The 19,767-nt window shown below is 41.1% G+C and overlaps 1 protein-coding gene across 1 annotated transcript in view; it reads right to left on the bottom strand.

The window, feature by feature from the left end:
* The window catches only part of Adam12 (ADAM metallopeptidase domain 12), a 306,570-nt gene that overhangs the window by 248,269 nt on the left and 38,534 nt on the right, over window positions 1–19,767 (bottom strand). The window contains exon 2 of the mRNA XM_005063360.4: window positions 16,532–16,629. Within this exon, the coding sequence (XP_005063417.1) occupies window positions 16,532–16,629 (98 nt within the window). The remainder of the gene's footprint in view (window positions 1–16,531; window positions 16,630–19,767) is intronic.

Genomic DNA, 19,767 nt, shown 5'->3' with positions numbered 1-19,767 from the left:
CCTCATTCTCCCCTTGAAAATAGTTGGAGATGATGGGAGGGGCATTTTAAATGATGTTTGAAAGAATGGAGAATTTATATGTTAATAAAGGCCTATAGGACTATGATCAAGCTTGAGAAGGAAAGCTAATCATGCGAGGATGACTGTTCTGCTAAAGGCATCTGTACAACCTAGAGGTGGTACCAGAAACCAGACAGGTGAGCAGCTAAGAAATGGTGCTGATGATGTCCATCCCACCTCTCACACACACACATGCCTCAGGCTGGGCTGTGTTCTTAAAATCTTGTGCCCTCTAACAGGAACTGCACTCTCCACTTTTACACAGTTCTGAACTCCCTGCCTATGGAATGGTGTTGCCTACAGAGAACTGGATCTTCCAATATCAATTAATGTAATGAAGACAATACCCCACAGCCATGACTACAGGTCAACCCGGTGTAAATAATTCTTCACTAAGACTTTCTTCCCAAGTGATTCTAGGTTGCATCAAGTTTGGATGCTAACCACCATACTGCTGGATATCCTACAAAGCCAGTACAGGCCCTACCTGCCATCAGCAAATAATGATCTAGCCCAAATGTTAACAGTGCCATATTGGGTGAACTCCAGCTTCAGTTTCCTTCTTAAATAGCTGCATTCAAACAGATGGTCTATAACTCGGTGAGTGCTAAGAGTACTCCAGCTTTCATAGCTTCTATTCTTGTTATTTTATTTACATCTGCAAACAGATGTGTTATGTACTTTTGAAGACCACCTTTGAGTGGGGGAGGCACATGCCAAACTGTAAGAACATTCAACACATGTCAGGGTGAATGTACTTACATTAATAGCATGATATACACTTGATCTGAAAAAGATTCCTCTTCTCAGGTCTCATGGAAAGGGACAGTGAGGTATGTCAGTGGGAAGGAATGAAAATCTTTGTGTCTCTAAGTTAAAAATAAAAACACTAGGGGTTAGAGTGAGGAACAGAAATGACAGAATGATGGTTAGTGTACTTGGCTGGTAGATTTCTTAGAGAGAGGGGTATGTTTATATGAGGTCACAACTTATAGGGTGTGACTAGTTGGCGAGAGCCTTGAGGACAGTCATCAAGGTTGTATTTAATTCTGAGCCAAGGAAACACATGAGTCCCCTGAGAAATACACAGAAGACGAACACCATATTGCCCACTATCCTCACACCAAAATGCAGACTTCATGACTTGAAAGTTCTCCCCTGTGTTCCCCCTAACTTGAAGACACAATTAACACTCTTGCCTCCTAGAATCAGAGTTTGTTCTCTTTGATGGGGATGTAATTGCTTAAACCTTTTCAAACAAAATGAACATGTATGGGTAGCATGTTGCATGACCATGGGACAGCTTGAGCCAGTTAAGAGAAATTCTCAGTTCCAAGTGCGCACAAAAACATCCTGACCTTATCTAAAGTTTCAACATTCTCTAGAGAAGCAACAATCTGTAGTGCGGTCTCCACAGGGATTCCTGGGTCTGTCCAACTTCCATGCTTAAGTCAAATAATCATTTGGCTTAATTATCTTATTGTTCCTTAGACTCTATGCTTTGACCATTCCATGCTGTCCATTCGGAGCAAATGAGTATGTTTTGGTGCCAGACTCTGCAAGTAAACCTCTCAGCCTTTAGACCTTCCTTCTCTCACTAGCTCATCCCTGTGGCAGTCACAGATGCAGTCTTACTCTCTTCTTTTTGTGAGTGAGCTCAGGGAGTTTGGACCGAAAGTAGAAAATCAGCATTTTTTTAAAAGAAAGTAATTGGTCTTTTATGATATTTTGAATATGATAAACGGGTTTCAGCAAAACAAATGATCATAAGAAGAAAGAACGTGGAGAGATGGAAAGAATTCACCCCTTGCTTGGGGTGAGCATGCTTAGATAATGAGTAGGAGGGGGTCTGAGGTACAGAAGGGTGGAAGGGAAGGAGGGGACTAAGAACCTGAAGTGATCTCCATAAACATCAGACAAGATGATTTATACTCGGTTGTTCTCAAAAACGACACTTTATCACCCTGGATCACAGCTCACTGCTGGGAAATAACATTTAGAAAGAAAAGGGCTGGGCTCCTAGACTGTCACAGACGACATCCTCACACAGTGAAGCTGAACCTTATGCATGTGTGCACTTAACACTGTAAATTCCATCTTACATCTAATCCCTACTACTTGGGCACAGGGATAATGATGCTGGAAAAGAGGTGGCTTCCAGAAGGGAACAAAGGAGCATGGGTGAGAATCAGTCTGGACATGAAGGAGAGATGACTATAAGCTAAGAATGGGACAAAGCAGGAGTCTAGATGCCTACAAGCTCTCCTGTCCTAGAAAAATGAGACACAGAAGGATAACAAAATCCTTCTGATGCCTGATGTGTTAAACATTTTAACAAATGAGAGATTAATGTTTAGGTTGCTATTTTCCAGACAGTCTTATGTACCCCAGGCTGGCCTTGAACTTATCATGTAGCTGAGGATGGTCTTGAACTTTTGGTCCTCCTGACTCCACTTTCTGAGTGCTGGGATTACAGGCACACACCATGATGTCTGTTTTATGTGGTGTTAGGGATTGAACCCAGGGCTTCAGGATATTATGTAAATCTTCTTCCCAATTGAACTATATCCCCTTCCCCTGAAGTTAGTGTTTCTTTGCATGCACTGTGACCCCATCTGTTTCAATAAGCAGAAATTCCTTTTCACGAGTAGGCTGGGACATCCCATTTGTCGTTAGAGGTTACCATCCTTTCATTGTTTGCTTCTGTTGAGCTATGTGTGTTATTAACATAGCAACAGCTGTGTCCTTGCTGCTGTCATCTCATAGGAAAAGCACAGACAGACCTGCATGGCTCTTCCAGGCTTAGCCACCATTTTCCTCCTGCTAAAATGGTCTTACCTTAACCAGTGGGAATAGCTAAATAGTAGCTGAGATCCAATGAGAAAGAAGACAGGAAGAGAGATCTAACAGTGGGCAAGAGGCCATTTCCCAAGGAAGGCTGTTCTGGGCCACCAAAAGTCTTACATTAGAAGGTACAACCTTGATTTGCAAGGCCAGGGAATAAGGAAGGAAAGATGTATTTGAATGCTGGTGCCACTGCAAATCAGCTTTAAGAACAATCATACTGGCTTCATTTCTTGTTTCATAATAAATTTTGCATTTCCTGACTGTGAGACCATTACCATGGTGACCTGTCCACACTGACCATTGTGTAAATGGGCAAGGATTCCAGGCTGAAAGTTCTCTAAAATTCTCACACCATAGTGATTAGAACTGATAGCAATCTGTAAGTGAAAGGGCTATCTTGGAAGTTCAGAAGCTTCCTCAGTCATACTTCCTCCAATGATGAAGCTGTCAGGATACCCATTTTTCATGATGCATTAGACATGTTTATTTTTCTTAGGAAAATACATAAGAGTGAACTTCTGTTGCACATAGCAAGTATGTGCTGAGTTTTATAAGAAATTTCCAAACTATTTTCCAAAGTGGTATTCCCACTTGGAGCATATAAGAATAATAGCCACATTTACCCTCATTAACACAGTATACCAAATCTAAATATTATTATTGTCATTTGTTAAGTCATTACCTAACAGAAATCTCCACTGAGAGCCTGTCTAGTTTATCTCTCCTTTTAGTTCCAAAATTTAATGATTACAAATTTCATTTGAGATTGAAAATCATTGTGAATAGAGTTATGGCCAGGTTAACTGGACTGTTTTAATTATGGATTATCTTTTTTTTCAATCAAAGTTGTCATATTGTATCTGTTACAACTAATAGTATTAGACAGCTTGTGATAGGAATTTCCCCTATAGGCTCATGTATTTGCATTCTTGGTCATTAGAAAGTGGCACTACTTGAGAGGGATTAGGAGACATGACTTTGTTGGGGTAGGTTTGGCCTTCTTGGAGGAAGTGTATCACGGGGGTTGGACTTTGAGGTTTCAAAAGCCCCAACCATGTCCAGTCATTCTGTGTTCCTATTGCTTTCAGATGTAAAACTCTCCAGATGTCAGCTATCATGTTTGCCTGTATGCTGTCAAACTCCCCACCAAAAGGACAATGGACTAAACCTCTAAAACTATAAGCAAGTCCTAATTAAGTGATCTCAATTTTAAGAATTGCTGTGGTCATGGCTGTCTTTTCATAACAATATAACACTGATTAAGACAGAAGTGGTTAGATCTCAATCAAAGTTAGCATCTATCTATCTATCTATCTGCCTACCTACCTATCTATCCAGGTGTACATATGTGTATGTATATGTGTATATGTATATGTGTACATCTAACCATCCTTTCACTGTTTTCTATAGAAGTTTCTTTAGCTATTAACATATTTCATATGTATTTCAACTATATTTTTGAAATATATATAGTACATGTCTTCTAAAACACACATAGTAATTTGGTGTCTTATTTTCATCCTCAAATTTGTTTCAAATTAGTTCACGAAATTTCACTGAAGTTATTGGCAGATTTAGGACTCTGTCTACATTTTTGCTTATTTCTTATCTATTAGGACTTTATTCTTTTTTCATTCATTTGTTCGTTTGTTTCTTTAAAGACAGGATCTCAGTCTGGTCAAAAACTCAAAGATCTGCCTGCTTCTTTCTTAAGTGCTGGGATTAAAGCCAAGCAAGATCTTTCCTTTTAAAAAAAGGTATTATTCATCATACTTTTGCAATAGCTTCATGAAATATATAGTTACATTATCCACTTGGTGCTTATATGAGAGCTTAAAATAAGCATGGGAGACATTACAGTGCATCTTCTGCTTGCATCTTTACTGCCTTCAACAAGCAACACAATTACAACAGTTTAACCGCCTTTTTCCTGCCTTCCCAGGGCTCATATATCTCATTTCCATATGTTGCAAACCTCTAAACATCTTGTTATTGTTGTTTTAAAGCAAATCCCTAAGCATCTTGTTATTGCTGTTTCAAGGCATCAATAGAGTTGCGTTTGCCAGCAGCCTGGCTTCCTCATGCTCTTCCTGTTGTCCTGTGCATCCATCTGGAATCGCTTTTGTTCAACCTGAAACATTCTTTCCATAGTTGAATCTATGGGAGGGGAAACTTAATCCCCTCATTTGATCACTAAATATCTTTATTTCCCCTCTTTATTTTAAAAGATTTGTCCTTTATCTTATGTTATGTGTGTATGCTTGGCTGGGGGAGAGAAGTAGCCTAGAGCTACAGGACAAAGCCAGGTGCTAGTTGAAACATCACCTCATGAGGCCCTGCTTTAAAGAACTCTGTTTCTCATTGGGAACAAATTTGTGGACCACAATCCATTCATAAATGAGACATGACTGAAGCAACTGAGAGAGACATTATGGGCATTTTCAAGGACAAAGATTTATCTAAGAGCCCATTCTATTTCCAATGATGCTCTTTCCAAACTTCCTCAAAAATATAGTTCCCAAATGTCACTTAACTTTCAGTAGCCCTCAGTTGCCTTCTAAACAGAATTTCAACTCCACAGCATGGTACCCAAGACCAAGCTTCATTTGAAAATGCCTCACTCACTTGGAACTCAAGTACTGAGTTTACCTTATCTATAGTAGGAATAATAATCACTTATAAAAATAAGCAGAGAGCTGGAAAGATATCCCAGTGGGTAGAGTGCTACCTTGGAAGCATTAGGAACTGTTTGATCTCCAGAACCCATGTGGAAAAACAGTCAAGTATGGTGGCAAACATTTACAGACAGAGTGCTGGGAAACAGCGACAGGACAATCCCTGGGGCTCACTGGCCAGCCAACCTACCCCTGCTGGCAAGCTCCAAGCCAGTGAGAGACCTTGTCTCTATAATAATAACAAAAAATGTTGCTTGTGATTGAGAAATGACACCTAAGCTTATGCTCTGCCCTTTACATGAACACACACACACACACACTTGCACACTCACCTATACACTCATAGAGATACTCTATACATTTGAACACACACATAGGCAACACAAAAATTAAAATGGCAAACAGGGGGCTTTAGCTTGTAACTCAAAGCACAGTTCCCACAGAGCCTGCTGTTACCTCACTGGCTGAGGAGGGGAGAGCAGCACTCTGTGGCTGCCTCTGGCTGCACAGTAACTGGGATGTATAATTGAATGTCCTTCTCATTTGAGCCAGAAACAGAGAGCAGGGAAATGCTAAGGCCCTGCTCCAGTCTTAGCTGCTTCAAATAAAACAGATAAATTAATTTGTTGTCATAGCTCTAGGAATTTCTTGCAAGGAGTTAATGAGCATAATAGGCTGATTCCATGTGAGTTGACATTTGGGGGATTCAAAAACACGGGCCTTTGAAATGGGTAAGGTTTCACTGAAAAAAAATGTATACGTGTTGTCTTAAGGCGTGTGGACTTAACTAAAGGCATGCATTTTTACCACTTCTGGACATTTATTTTATAGGAAGACATCTTTAAAGTTTCTCCAACTCATTTCCTGTCCTGCCAGGTTGTCTGCCAGCCCTTTCCTCATCATGCCTGCAGGGGCCAAAGGCTTGCCTCTGGTTCCCGTCTATCACCAGCATCTGATGTTTCTCCTGTATCTACAGGATTCCTTCCTGTCCACCCCAACTGGCAGCTGCTCTTAATCCTATCTGGGCAACTGACCAATGTGCCCTGAAAATCAGAATATGCTACGCATTTGGTCCTGGAAACTCCGGGTATCCAGAATTTGTTCCCAATCTGGGTGTTTCCCATAGAAGCTTCCAGACTGAACCAGACTAGGCTCAGCACCTGCCAACAAAACAGTAGACTGAAAAGTCAGCCCCTAGGACTCCATGTAGGTGGACTTCAAACACTACCCTTCTCTCCTCCTTTAAGACTCTGAATAAGGCTAGGGGTCTCAAGAACCAAGATTCCTAACTTCTCAAGCAGCTAAGATATGAAGACAACAGGATGGACAGGCACCATCAGTGCCCCTGTGCATGATGACATACATAGTGGCAGGCAGGTCCTGGTGGACTGCAGTTCCCAGAGAGCTGACACATCCATACATAGTCTACTTACAGTTCTGACAGTATCAAAGAACACTAAACCCAGCCATTGACCTGGCAAGCAAACACACACTATCAGCTGAGTCTGTAGGACCAAAAATGATGTGCCCCAGTAGTCTTGTTTTGAAATACAAAGGTAGGTGCTGGATTTTAAAGGAGTTGTGATAGAATAATATTCCTGGGGTTTAGTTCTGTCATATATATATATATTTTGCTCTGTGGGAGGACCTGGCAGTCTCAAAGATACTGTCTGAGCAAGCAGCACAGAAGTTCTGAAATGCCAATTAAATGAACATACTGAAAAAACTCGGTAAAAAAAAACAACTGGATCATCTTCAGTTGGCACCTTTCCCTTAAAAAGTTTTTATAATGGAATTCCACTGACTGGAACCTGCTTTCTAGCAGGGGCGACTCCCCCAGAGGCTGAACTGGCTTTGTACCATCTGACACTGGAGCTCAAATGCTTCCCTCCCTCTGCTATTGTACGGCATTCAATTCACATGGTTGTCCATGGACATGCCTGAGGAGGTGTTATTAACATCTATTGGGTGGAAAATACAAAGCAACTCTGACAGGTCTCATCTTCCAGACACATTCGTCTGATGACAGACAAAGGCATTTTAAGAGATACGCAGCAAGCTTCATTATTATCATTTGTGTGCTTACGGAAAATCAGTTGGAATGTTAAGTCTGCACAGACTCTGCTATGCAGCTGCTTCTGTGATAATGGTCATCTAGCTGAGGTTTGGGGAAACTAAAGCAAGGGTCTCTTTCTGTGTGGTTTTATGGAAACCATCAGCCATGCTAGATTTTCCAGTGTGACAGCTTTAGCCTCACCCTTGCTCCTGCCAGTACTGCCCCCCCGCCCCATGCTGGGAAAGTCAATCCAATAAACGCAGACTCCCCGGAAGCTTTGATAGAATCAAATGGGTTATCATTGGTTTGGTTTATCATTGTGCTTCGGGGGTGGGGCATAGATGTTGAATAGTCCTCCAGGGAGAAAACTAGAATTTTGGGTTGTCATTGGGACCATATGGCAGGGAGTAGATGCTGAGTAGTTGTCCCAGGGAGAAAACCTGTTAGGTAAGGTCAAGGAATTGAGCCAGGAGTTGTTCCCATGGAGACCAGTAATCCTCACACCATGACCCACAGCCCTGGCCTCCTTAGCTCTGGTTCTCACTGGTTCTGTTTTGAGATCATGACCAAGCCTTTAAATTATGTGCTGGGGAAATTAGTAGGTCAAGCAAAAGGAAGACCCTGTGTAGCTCTGCTGAGGAAAAATGATGAGAAATTGATTATGCCAGCTCAATAAAGTCTTCCTGTGTGCCTCTTTGAGAAAAAGGTCAAATTAATCTCAAGTAATTAGCAGGAGGGCAGTGCTGAGGCCCAGGTCAGCACGAGGAATGCCAAGTGCCAAAAACAGGTCAAATGCTGAGAACCAGAAGTTAACTTTGACAAACAGCTCATTCAGGAGAAAAACTCCATGTGTTTGGGTCTCAAGAACTGATGACTAGAAACAGACCTCCACAGGTACAGGAAAACAAAACCAAATGTCTCCATACTGTGTCTATAGTGGTATGCCTCAGCCATGAGCTAGCATTTGAGATTTGCTATTTTAAAATCTACAAAGAACATACAAGAGCAGGAGCGCACACACACGACTATATGTCACTAGGACACAGCAACCAATTAAAAGAATTTCAGTGGTTCAATGGTCAAAGCAGGATCAATTTGAATAACAAAATAAGCTAGAGCACAATATACAATCTGTAGTATAAGACAAATAACTATGAAATCCATTGTCAAATACACAGAAAAATAGGGAAAATCAAAAAATGTAACAAGTATAAGATGTTAATGCCATCTAAGTACCTACTTATCCTACAAGGACAGGAAGTGTCCCTTCCCCTCATTAGAAGCAGGTGTAGTGATTTCATAGTACTGGGTAACAGGGAAAAGAAAGGACTTGACAATGGGGAAAGCTGAAGAGGCAATGGTCAACACCACTAGCATTATGTCATCATGAAGTGTGGCCATGATAAGATGTAGGGAGAGTGAGACTTTCCCTCCATGTTCTTCTCTGAAAAGCCTGGTCCTACCCAGAGAAAAGCATCAGACAATCCCAGTTGAGGTACAGTCTAGAATATAAGTCCTCTGACCTATCCTAGAGAATGTATCATGATCATCCAAAACAAGCAAAAGTTCAGAAATGGCCATAGGCAAGGGAAGTCTTGGGGAAAATGAGGCTAATGGAAGGACTCCAGAATAGGCTTCTGAAAAGAAATCAGAATGTTAGGTGGAACTAAGGAAATCTAAATAAGGATGGATTCAGTCAACAAAGACCTATTGATGTGGTTTAACAGCTGTTCTAAGTGCAGTAATATTAGATGTTAGCAATGGAGCACTGAGCATGAGACATACAGAAATTATGTAATTTATCAGCATCTTTGGTAAATCTAAAACTATTCTGATATGAACATTTACATTACAAAATCTATCAAAAGGGATCTTTGCATGTACTGTGCCATAATCAACTTTTCTTCTTACTGCTCCAAATCTCCAATGAATAGATTTCTGCAGATACATACTATCTTGGGAAAGATGCATTTCTTTTTAACATGTGGAGTCCATGGTGTATACTCAATGGGCCTGAAGTCTGCCTCTAAAAGGGCAAAACTCAAGGTAGTGAAAAAAAGCTCTTGGGTATTTCAATACATGTGGTCCTAAAATAATAATCTCAGTATAACCCAGAAAATTCTAATTTCTTTGTGTTTATTTTCTCTTGTTAGAGAGGGATACATTTTTAACTTTAAATATTTTTTCTCTTTATTCAGGTTATCATGACAACCCAGTAGAAAGCATGGAGCTATACCTTCAAGAACTCATGATAGATGCTCATAGGGACATAAAACATAGGGCATTGGCAGCACATAAAATCAGTGCAAAAGAAATTCTTTGCACATGAGCCATGTGGTCTGAACAAATAATGTCCCCCACAAGCTCAGGTATTTGAACCCTTGGTCTCCAGATGGTGGTGCTGTTTGAGGATGTTCTGGAACCTTTAGGAGGTGCAGTCTTGCTGGAGGGAGAACTTCCTTAGGGCATGTTTTGAGGGTTTACAGCTTCACTACTGTTTCAGTTCTCTCTGTTTTCGCTGTGTGGCTGAAGATGTGATCTGTCAGCATCCAGCTCCTACTGTTATGTCCCGTCCATTATGAATATTCTCACTGGAATCAAAGCCAAAATAAACTCTTTCTTCCATCAGTCACTTTTGGTCATGGTGTTTTATCATAGTGACAAAGAGTAGTGAATACACTAGTCTTCTACCCTGACACTCAATGGTCCTATGCTTTGGTACTGGGGACCAAATCCCAGGGCCTCAGACATTTTAGGCCAGCCCTTACCCCAGTCTAGTCATTACTTTTAACATGCTCTGACAGACTTTCTTGTGGACACGCTTGTAGCAGATTTGAAAATGTGTCTCATCTTTAAAAAGGAAGACTAAGAACATTTTCCAAAGAGAGAACTTGAAATTTTGGTTGCACAAAATACCTATGTTGTTGCTTTCACAACTGTTGACCAAGTAACTGTGAAGAACCAACCTCACTGGTTGTGTGTTGTGACTTTAGAGAACAAAGGTGACAGACAAATTGACACTAATGTGCCTCAAATTGCTTTTGGGGAAATAAGGTCTTCAGCAGAAAGTAGAGTTTTAGACTCAAAGTCCTTTTCAGAATTCACATGTTCTTTTAAGTGACCCCAATCTCTCTCCCAATAGAAGCTTCCAGGCTGAGAAAGGATGTGGACACACACACTCATTAATTTTTACAAACCTATCAACATAGCTGTGAATGGCTGAGAAAGGATTTGGACACACACGCTCTTATTAATTGTTACAAACCTATCAACATAAATATGAATGGCTGAGAAAGGATGTGGACACACACACTCTTATTAATTGTTACAAACCTATCAACATAACTGTGAATGGCTGAGAAAGGATGTAGACACACACTCTCGTTGTTACGAACCTATCAACATAAATATGAGTGGCAGGGGGAAACTGAGCATGGACTTAACAGGAACGCTTAGTGCAACCTCTGCAATTTTTCAGTAGTTCTCAGCCTATTCTAAAATTGGTTAATCTTGAAAATCACACGTCGCTAAGTATATGTCCCAACTTAACACAGTCCATGGTAAGTTCTGCTTCCCCAGAGCAGGAGAGGCTACACTTGTCCTTGTATCTCAGATCCCACGGTGAAAGGAGAGAACCAACTTTCCAAAGCTGGCATCGGACCTTCACACTCATGCCCCCCACACTGACAATAATGGTAGTAATAATAAATCACAAGCCTGAAAACTGCCAAGAAAGAATGGGCTTTTGAGATCCAGAAGAAGGCTTTCACAGAAAAGTGAGTCAGGGTTGAGATAAGCAGAGAGAAGGGGGGCACACACTGGATGTAGAAGTCACCTAAGACCTTGGTTAAGGGTTCTGATGAAGTGTTAGAAATGTACCCACAAGAGGAGGAGGGATTGGGAGAGGGAGGGGCCAGAGAACATGAGCTACCCTTCTGAGAAGACTGGTTATGAAGGGACAGTTGGGAGTGGCCACTTGACATAAGAGCTGGGCTCAGTTTTCTGGGCTTAAAAAGTGTAAGCACATCTGTTTGAGCAGAATCAGCTTTGGCCATTGTAATGAGTCACTGCTTGATATTTGAGACCTGCCATCTGCTGAGGGAAGCTCTGGGCTCCCTTTCTTCTAATCCTTTGGCCTCCTCTTATTTTTCATTTCATGTACAATTTCCATAATGTCCTTGTGATGTGAGAAGGCTGGACATTGAACATTTCCTGGCGCATTCAAAGGTTGAGTCCCACGGAGACCATCTCATGCTCAATCAATGTGACATGTCTTCCCTGGTTCCCGGCTTGATGTTTCCAAGACATGAAATTGGAGATGGGTCCCCAAAGACACTTTAAACTCCCAGTATCACCTTACATTTGCACAGTAATGGCCCAGCCCCAGAGTATTTTGAAAGTCACTGTTCTATCTCATTCTTACAATGCCCCCAAGAGGAGGGAGAATGAGATAATGCCATGTCATAGGCAATGCCAACCAGCCCACCAACAGAGGGCTGGAAGCTCCCTAACTCCAGTGAGGCCACGTTCTCTTCTCCCCTCCACCCTTTCAAAACATCAACAGCAGTAACAGCTCATGATAAGAGAGAAAGATTGGGACAAAAAGGGAGTCCCCAACTGCACCCCTGTCTAAGTCACTGTTCTCATTGAACAGCACTGCAGCACTACATATAATCTCAATGCTCCCTCTAAACTTCTAATCCTTGTCTTCTCATTGAAATCCTTCAAAGGCATTTAAAGTCTATTCATTATTTAAAGATTTATTTATTTATCATTTATACATTGTTCTGTCTCCATGTATGCCTGCATGCCCTAAGAGGGCACCAGATCTCATTACAGATGGAAATTGAACTCAGATCCTCTAGAAGAAAAGCAAGTGCTCTTAATTTCTGAGTCATCTCTCCGGCCCCTAAAATATATTCTTCTGTATTTTTATACATGTTTGGTTCTTTGGTTGAAGATCCCTCATTATCTTCTCTCATAGTGGTCCTCAACCTTCCTAATGCTGTGACACTTTAATACAGTTCCTCATTTTGTGGTGGCCTCCAACCATAAAATTATTTCGCTGCTACTTTATAACTATAATTTTGCTATTGTTATAAATTATAATGTAAATATCTGATGTGCAATCTATCTGGTATGTGACCCCTGTGAAAAGGTAGGTTGACCCTCAAAGGGGTCCCACCCTACAAGTTGAGAACCATTGTTCTTTCTCCTTTTCTCTTGCACCTAATCTCTTCTTCCTTACAAGTCTTCCTACTTTAACACACCCTTTTGTGTGTGATCCACTACATTTAATTAGAGATGCCTGCATGAGCACGTATGAGGGCACTGTTTGCTTAAGTTGGAGCAATGTACCAGTGGCTACACCACTGAGAGCTACGAGGGCAATTTTCAAAAGGAAGATCCCTGGAACCTAAGGCAAAAGGGAAAGATCACTGATAATAGATTTCCAGACAATTCTAATACACATGCAAACTGAGACCCAGCGAACATGGCAAATTAATGGTGTAGGGAAACCATATTAAACAGAGACCCTTCCTCTATGAGGATGTCCCTAGTGGCAGCTCCTCCCCCTATGTAGCTAGAGTTTAGACACAGGGAGTATCCTTAACTAGTCTACTGGTTGGCACAGCTGACAATCTGACAATACTCCCCAGTCTGACCAGTTCTCACACTTCCTCTCTCTCTTTCTTGATGGTGCTCCAACCTTCTCACTTCTGGTGACCCAAGTATGAAATGATGTACACCCATCATACACAGTGGTGCTGGTTATAAATCAGCTTCTTCCTTTTCCTTGAATATCAATTGTTTACACCCTAGCTTTGTGGAACTCATTGGAACAGGTAGAAATCTTCTGTATCCTAGAAAGTTCTTTCCTGTCATTTCTACAACAATGCCCCCCACCGTGGGTTCCTAGAATAGAGTGCAGTTTCCTTCTGAGTGACTGAAATTTATTTTATTTACATGTCCCTCATTGGAATGTAAGGTGCAGGGGGCAAAGGCTTGCTTGTCTCCTTTGTTGACCATATGCCCAGTGACTGGGGCATAAGATGTACTTTTAAAAAAAACAGCCAAGGAAATCAGGGGGAAGGGAAATGGAAATCCATTTATGAAATACAATGGGCACATCTGGGCTTTACAAATACTTTCCTAAGAGAAAACTTTGTGTATGGAATCACTGTGTTGATGTAGTTTCAAAGTCAGATCTTGACTACTGCTGTTAAAAGGGGTAAATACACCATTTCAGACACTAACCAGATCAAATAGAAGTGTCTGTTACATGGAGAATTCTGTGTGTACCATGTTAATGGACAATCTACATGTGCCACATTCATGGAGGGTTTTGTCAGTTACCCACATGTGGACATGTGTTGCAGTTATAATGCTAATGCCACTGCTGTGTGTTGAGATGTGCCCTATGGCATCAAACACTAAGAAAGCTGACAGTCACCAGATCACCTTTGTCCCTATTCTCTGAAATACTGCCAATAGTAGGGAGTCACTTGAATGCAATTTGCTTTAGCCCTTCTCCCTTATGGTTCCACTTCTGGAGTGGAATCCCACATGAGTGGGAATTGTACCAACTAGCAACGATATGTCTGTCCTAGTTTTCTGGTGGTACAGACCATCTCATACTACAGAAGCTTGGTCAACAGTGATGGACCACTTTCTCTTCATATATGCCTCACAGCATCTCCCAGGTGGCCAATGGACATGATAGATGGATCCAAGGTCAGAAGCCAGAACAAAGCAGAACTGTCTGACACTAGAGGTGAGTCACCAACTTGGCAGCTTATTGTACTAGTCCCCTCATGGAATGATGACACTTAAAACACAGGATACCCAGTCAGACCTGCACTTCTGTTGAACTGTATCGGGACATGAAGATCTTTTAGGACACAAGAAGATCTTTTAGGACAAACATGTCCCAAATATTATATAACATTTATGTATACTAAAAGAAAATAAAATGACCTTCACTATTGATCATATACATATATTCAAATCTAAACAGACATTCTGCAGTTTTATGATCTGATTCTGGCAAATTTACCCCCAGGAAAACCCCCTATCATGTTTTCCACCATCCAGAAACCTACTGTATGTGCCTACACATGTGTGTGTGCCTGTGTGTGTCTGCACGTGCATGTGTGCGTGCCTATGTGAGTATGCATTTGTGTGCTTCTCTGTGTGTGTCCATGTGTGCTTATGTACGTGCCTCTGTGTGTGCGTGTATGTTCACCTGTGCATGTGTACCTATGTGCGTGCCTCTGTTGTGTGTGCTCATGTGTAGAGGTAAAATGGCAACTTGAAAGAATTGCTTTTCTCTTTCTACCATGTGGGTCCTGTAGTTTGAGCTCAGGTCACCAAGCATGGCATTTTGCCAACTCAGAGCCTATAACTCTTTTAGTATACATATATTCTTTGTTAAATAGTATATTTCTCTTTTTCTGCATCCATCATGTTCTAGTATAACAGACCAGTAGTATGATGGGAGTTTCTTCACTATCTTGAGTTTTTTTTCCTCCTAGGAAACAGCATCAGTACCACTATGTTTTCTTGTCCTTCAATTACACAATCTGGGACCTCCTCTATAAAATATATTTTTCCCTGAGTCAGATTGGGCATTTGGTTCCTTTAGCCAAACCACTAACCTCTCCTAAAACATTTTCAACTGCAAGCTCTCCAGGAGATAAATGGAGGATATAAATCATTCCATCTGTCCCCACACAGAGGGGCCTGGTGACCATTCTGGAAAGCTACATGGGATTTCTATAGTTTTGACTGGTCTTTTTTTTTAAAAAAATCTGTTTCCTATCATGAAAAAATGATCTAAAAATGCTTGCACAGAACACCAGGACAAAGCCATCAGCGTGATCTCTCCAGAGGACTCAGGTTTCCATGGATTTCATCATCTTCTGTCACTATGTATCCTGAGATTTTAAAGAGTCATGTCTCCTTGGCAGACAAAATGCACTGAAGTATTAATTGGCAAAATTCCAATTATCTATGAAACATCACAGAAGGTACAAATCAAATATGTCAAAAGTAAACAAGGTTTAGAGTATATAAATGGTGAAATTTTAAGTCATATTAAAGCATTTCTATTAATAATCAGCTGGGGGAAAACAAAGTGTTTATTAAATCAACATGAATAAAAATAGTTGTCATTAAAGTAAACTCAATGCAGAAATTATGTGTCTGGTAATATAATCTTGGGTGTTTGATTGGAAAATTATTTTTAGGGTTTGGAAATTGAACCCAGGGCTTCACACAGGCTGGATAAATAATCCACTACTAAGCTATATCCTCAGCTCCCTTCAGATAGCTTTTAAAAGATTCAGTGCTATTGTATGAATGTACTGTTTTAAGCATATGCATTGTTTTTTTTGCATGTATGTATGGACACCATTTGCATAACTGGTGTCCATGGAGGCTGGAAGAAAATGCCAGATCCACACAACTGGGGTCACAGATGGTTGTGAGTCGCCCAACATGAGTGCGAGGAACTGAACCCAGGTACTCTGCAAGAGCAGCAGAGGGACTTAACTAATGTGCTATCTCTCCACTGCATCTGCAAATTAAACTCTGTAGATGCTAACATTGTTGAGTCTCTCATTAGAGCTGTACCACCAGAATTGGACTCATTTTATCTCCCGCAAGTTTACACCGAAATGGGTAAAGACAAAACATGAGCAGAGTACTAGTTTAGTCAATACAATTTTGAAACTTCTGCCATTTCAAAGCTGAGGGTGAAAATAACAATGAATGAATGAGTAAAAGGTAGGAAGGAAGGAGGGAAGGGAGGGAGGAATGGAGGAAGGGAGGAAGAAGAGAAAGTAAGCAAGAAAGAAAGAATGAAAAAAAGAAAGGAACACAAACAGCTGACCTTTGCCGGGAACTTCTGTCCTGGGATCCCAGGGTCTTTGCTCAGAAGGGAGGCTCTGGCCACTTCATAAGCTCCTCTCTGGTCCCATAAATTCACCCCTGAATCAAAAGAAAAGCAGCTGGGTTTTCATTCTAGTGGAAGAATTTGGCATCAGAAGCTTATTACAAAAATGACACAGTGAAAATACTTGGAAGTTTAGTGAGTCCAGGGAAATGCTAGAATCCATTAAATCATAGTAAGCATTACAAATATAAGAATACTGTCAATCTAAACATTAAAATACTGTACCTCAAAGACAACAAACAATTTTTTTCTTTCCAGTCCTGTAATCCATGTTGGATTATTAGTTCAAGCAAAGTATATAATTCAGCCTTTCAATTAGCAGCTAAAGTGCACACGCAGTGACTTTTAAAAATGATAAATTGGTACTATACTTAAGAACAACTCTGTATTAAAAGTCCCAAGGCCTTAGCTGTATTAAGACTAAATCCATTTACTTAAGTCTCAGTGAATCTGTTAGACACAATGCCAAGTCTCCTCTGGGCACTTAGGAAGTCTAATTTTATATGCTTTGGTAAGTGATTCTATAGATAAAATTAATTTGCCAGTTCAGACTGACTAGACTGCTTTATTATTTTTTTAATAAAGTCATTCAAAAAGCTATTCTACACACTTGTTTCTTGGGGTCTTGCCTGTGGAGCCTGACAGGCCACAGGTTCAATTCAGCCCCATTTCCATAAGCAAACCCAATGGAAAGAATAACATTTTTCTCTTCTAGAAGGTGTATCGTTTTCATAACCAGCATGGTGATTTCTCTGGACTTGTTCGCCTATGAGGTCACACCCTTGCTATTCGGTGGGCCCACAGCATGGGCCTGGAGGTGAGGGATGGGACCAGATTCCCCCACATGTTATTCCCATTTCTTCAGCCAGAATCCATGATTTTCAGACCTGAGTCATAATAGCACAGTTTCAAGTTACTAAAGACTTCATATTTATGGGGCACAAACGGTATTGAAATTTTAATCCTAGACATTTTACAATTCCCTTAATACTTCTAAATCCACACCGTTTTATCATTCTCGATGTGGAAGTCTGCAGTAATAGTCAGGACACAAAAGGATTACTACTGGAACGTTAACTGTCTCATGTGCCTTTCCAGAACATTCTCAAAGCTGGTCTCAAGCATTCTAAACTCCTGGTTATTGAGCAACAAGGAGTGAAAAGTCATGAACATGGCCAGAGGCAGAGGAATGAACTGGTCCTTCAACTATGTTGGGAAAGGGAGAAAAGGATCATGGGTACAGGTCAAGTAAGGGGAGGAGGAAGGCAAAAGCACTTGTGATGATTAATATTCATTACTTCTAGCCAGAGATAGTATAATCACCCATGAGAGAAGCTTCTGGGCATGTCCTAGAGAGAGTTTATAATTGGATTAGCTGACATGTGATGACCTTAAAGTTAGTGGTACCTTCCTATGGCTGGAGTTTCAGATTCAGTAAAAAGGAGGAAGTGAGATGAGCAGCAACATTCAAATTCTGCTCCCTCACTGTGGATGCAATGTGACCAGCAGCCTTGGACTCCTGCCACTATGCCTCCCATGCCATGATGGACTGTTCCCTTCACCGTGAGCTCAAATAAGCACTCTTGCCTTAAGTTGCATTTGCTTAATTATTTTGTCACAGCAAGATAAGTAACTAATATAGTGTTCAGATGACACAAATCTATGGGTAAGAGATGACATCTGTACACTTCAGGGGACTGTCTAGATGGAAGATATCAGAAGTTCACCTTGCTGCAGTGGGGTCATGCTGACAACCTGAAGCCCCATGTCTCCATCTGGTAGCCTCATAGGTCATGCATCAAGAGCTTGCCACCATGGATCCCTGGTCCCTAGTTACTCTACTTCTTTTTTTTTTCCTCACTCAACCAGTAAGTTCTGCTTTGGGCTTGCTTGTGGGTACTCTAGACTTGATGCTTCCATTCAGAAAGCCCATTCTGTCACCATCTCCTACTGTCCTCTGAGGCTAGTGTTTTCTAACTGCACTATGGAAACCTCATTCTCTTAAATATATCCACCCCAGAAGACTCAGCAGTGTCAATCCTGTGTCTAACATGCGGGCACAGAGGGAACTGCCCTATGATGGATGTTGTTGTTTGGCTGTGGCCGCAGTAAGGAATGACTCACACAGTACAACAAACCCAAGTGGTAGTTTATTAGGAGGAGGGGAGTTAGGGAGAGCTTGTGATCTAGAAAGAAAGAGAGGAGAGCATAAACAGGAGAGGGGAAAGGGGAGAGAGAAAAGAGAGGAGAGAGAGAGAGAAGAGAGGGGATAGAGGAAAAGAGAGAGGATAAAGGAGAGAAGAGGGAGGAAGAGGGGAGAGAGAGAAAGGTGGAGCTTGCTTAAAAGAGAACGTGAACGCTTGTGCACGCATGCAGAGCCTTACACAACCTGTGTAAGACTATGAGGTAGTGGTGCAAGGCTGCAGGGTCCCTGGACTGACTAAGTGTTTGCCTGAATGCCGATGGTTACATCCTGCCAGCTGACAGGGGGTGAGCCAGTATAAGGCCTGGATTCTAACAATGCACATACTTGGCCCAGAGACAACAGAATGAACATGAGATGAGAATCTTTAATCTGAAAACCCAAACTCTGCAACCTCCCCCAATACAAACACTCTTGAACTTGAAATGCTACTGTCACAGTCAAATTCTGTGCCTGACTCCTCATGATGGTCACAGTCACAATGCAGGTATTCTAATGCTGAATGTGGTAAAGTATATGCAGAAGTATATTTAAATAACATGTGAAACACAAATGGGCACTGGGAGATGGTTCAGTCCATAAAGTGCTTGCTGTGCCAGAATGGTGATCTAAATTCAGATTGACAGTATCCATAGGGAAGCGAGGTGTGGCAGTATGCATCTAGAACCCCAGAATTAGGTATGTGAGGCAGGGCAGATACAGATGGATCCCTGGAGCTCACTGGCCAGCCAGTTTAGCCAATTCGAGAGTTTTTGGTTCAGCAACAGAGTAATGTCTCAATATCAACAACAATAATATTAATAAAATGTAAAGAAACTGAGGAAGAGACCCTCCATTTACACATGCATGTATAAACACATAAACAGTAGAAAATTGTTTTATAGAAATATAAGAGATTTTTTGCATTTTTACATGAGTTCCATCTCCAAAATATCTAGCAACTCATATGCATATAATTTCCTAGAATCTG

This window comes from Mesocricetus auratus, unplaced genomic scaffold (assembly GCF_017639785.1).
Source record: "Mesocricetus auratus isolate SY011 unplaced genomic scaffold, BCM_Maur_2.0 Super-Scaffold_4256, whole genome shotgun sequence".
Lineage (NCBI taxonomy): Eukaryota > Metazoa > Chordata > Mammalia > Rodentia > Cricetidae > Mesocricetus > Mesocricetus auratus.
Note: the sequence above shows the minus strand (reverse complement) of the source record. Positions and strands in the feature narration are given on the sequence as shown.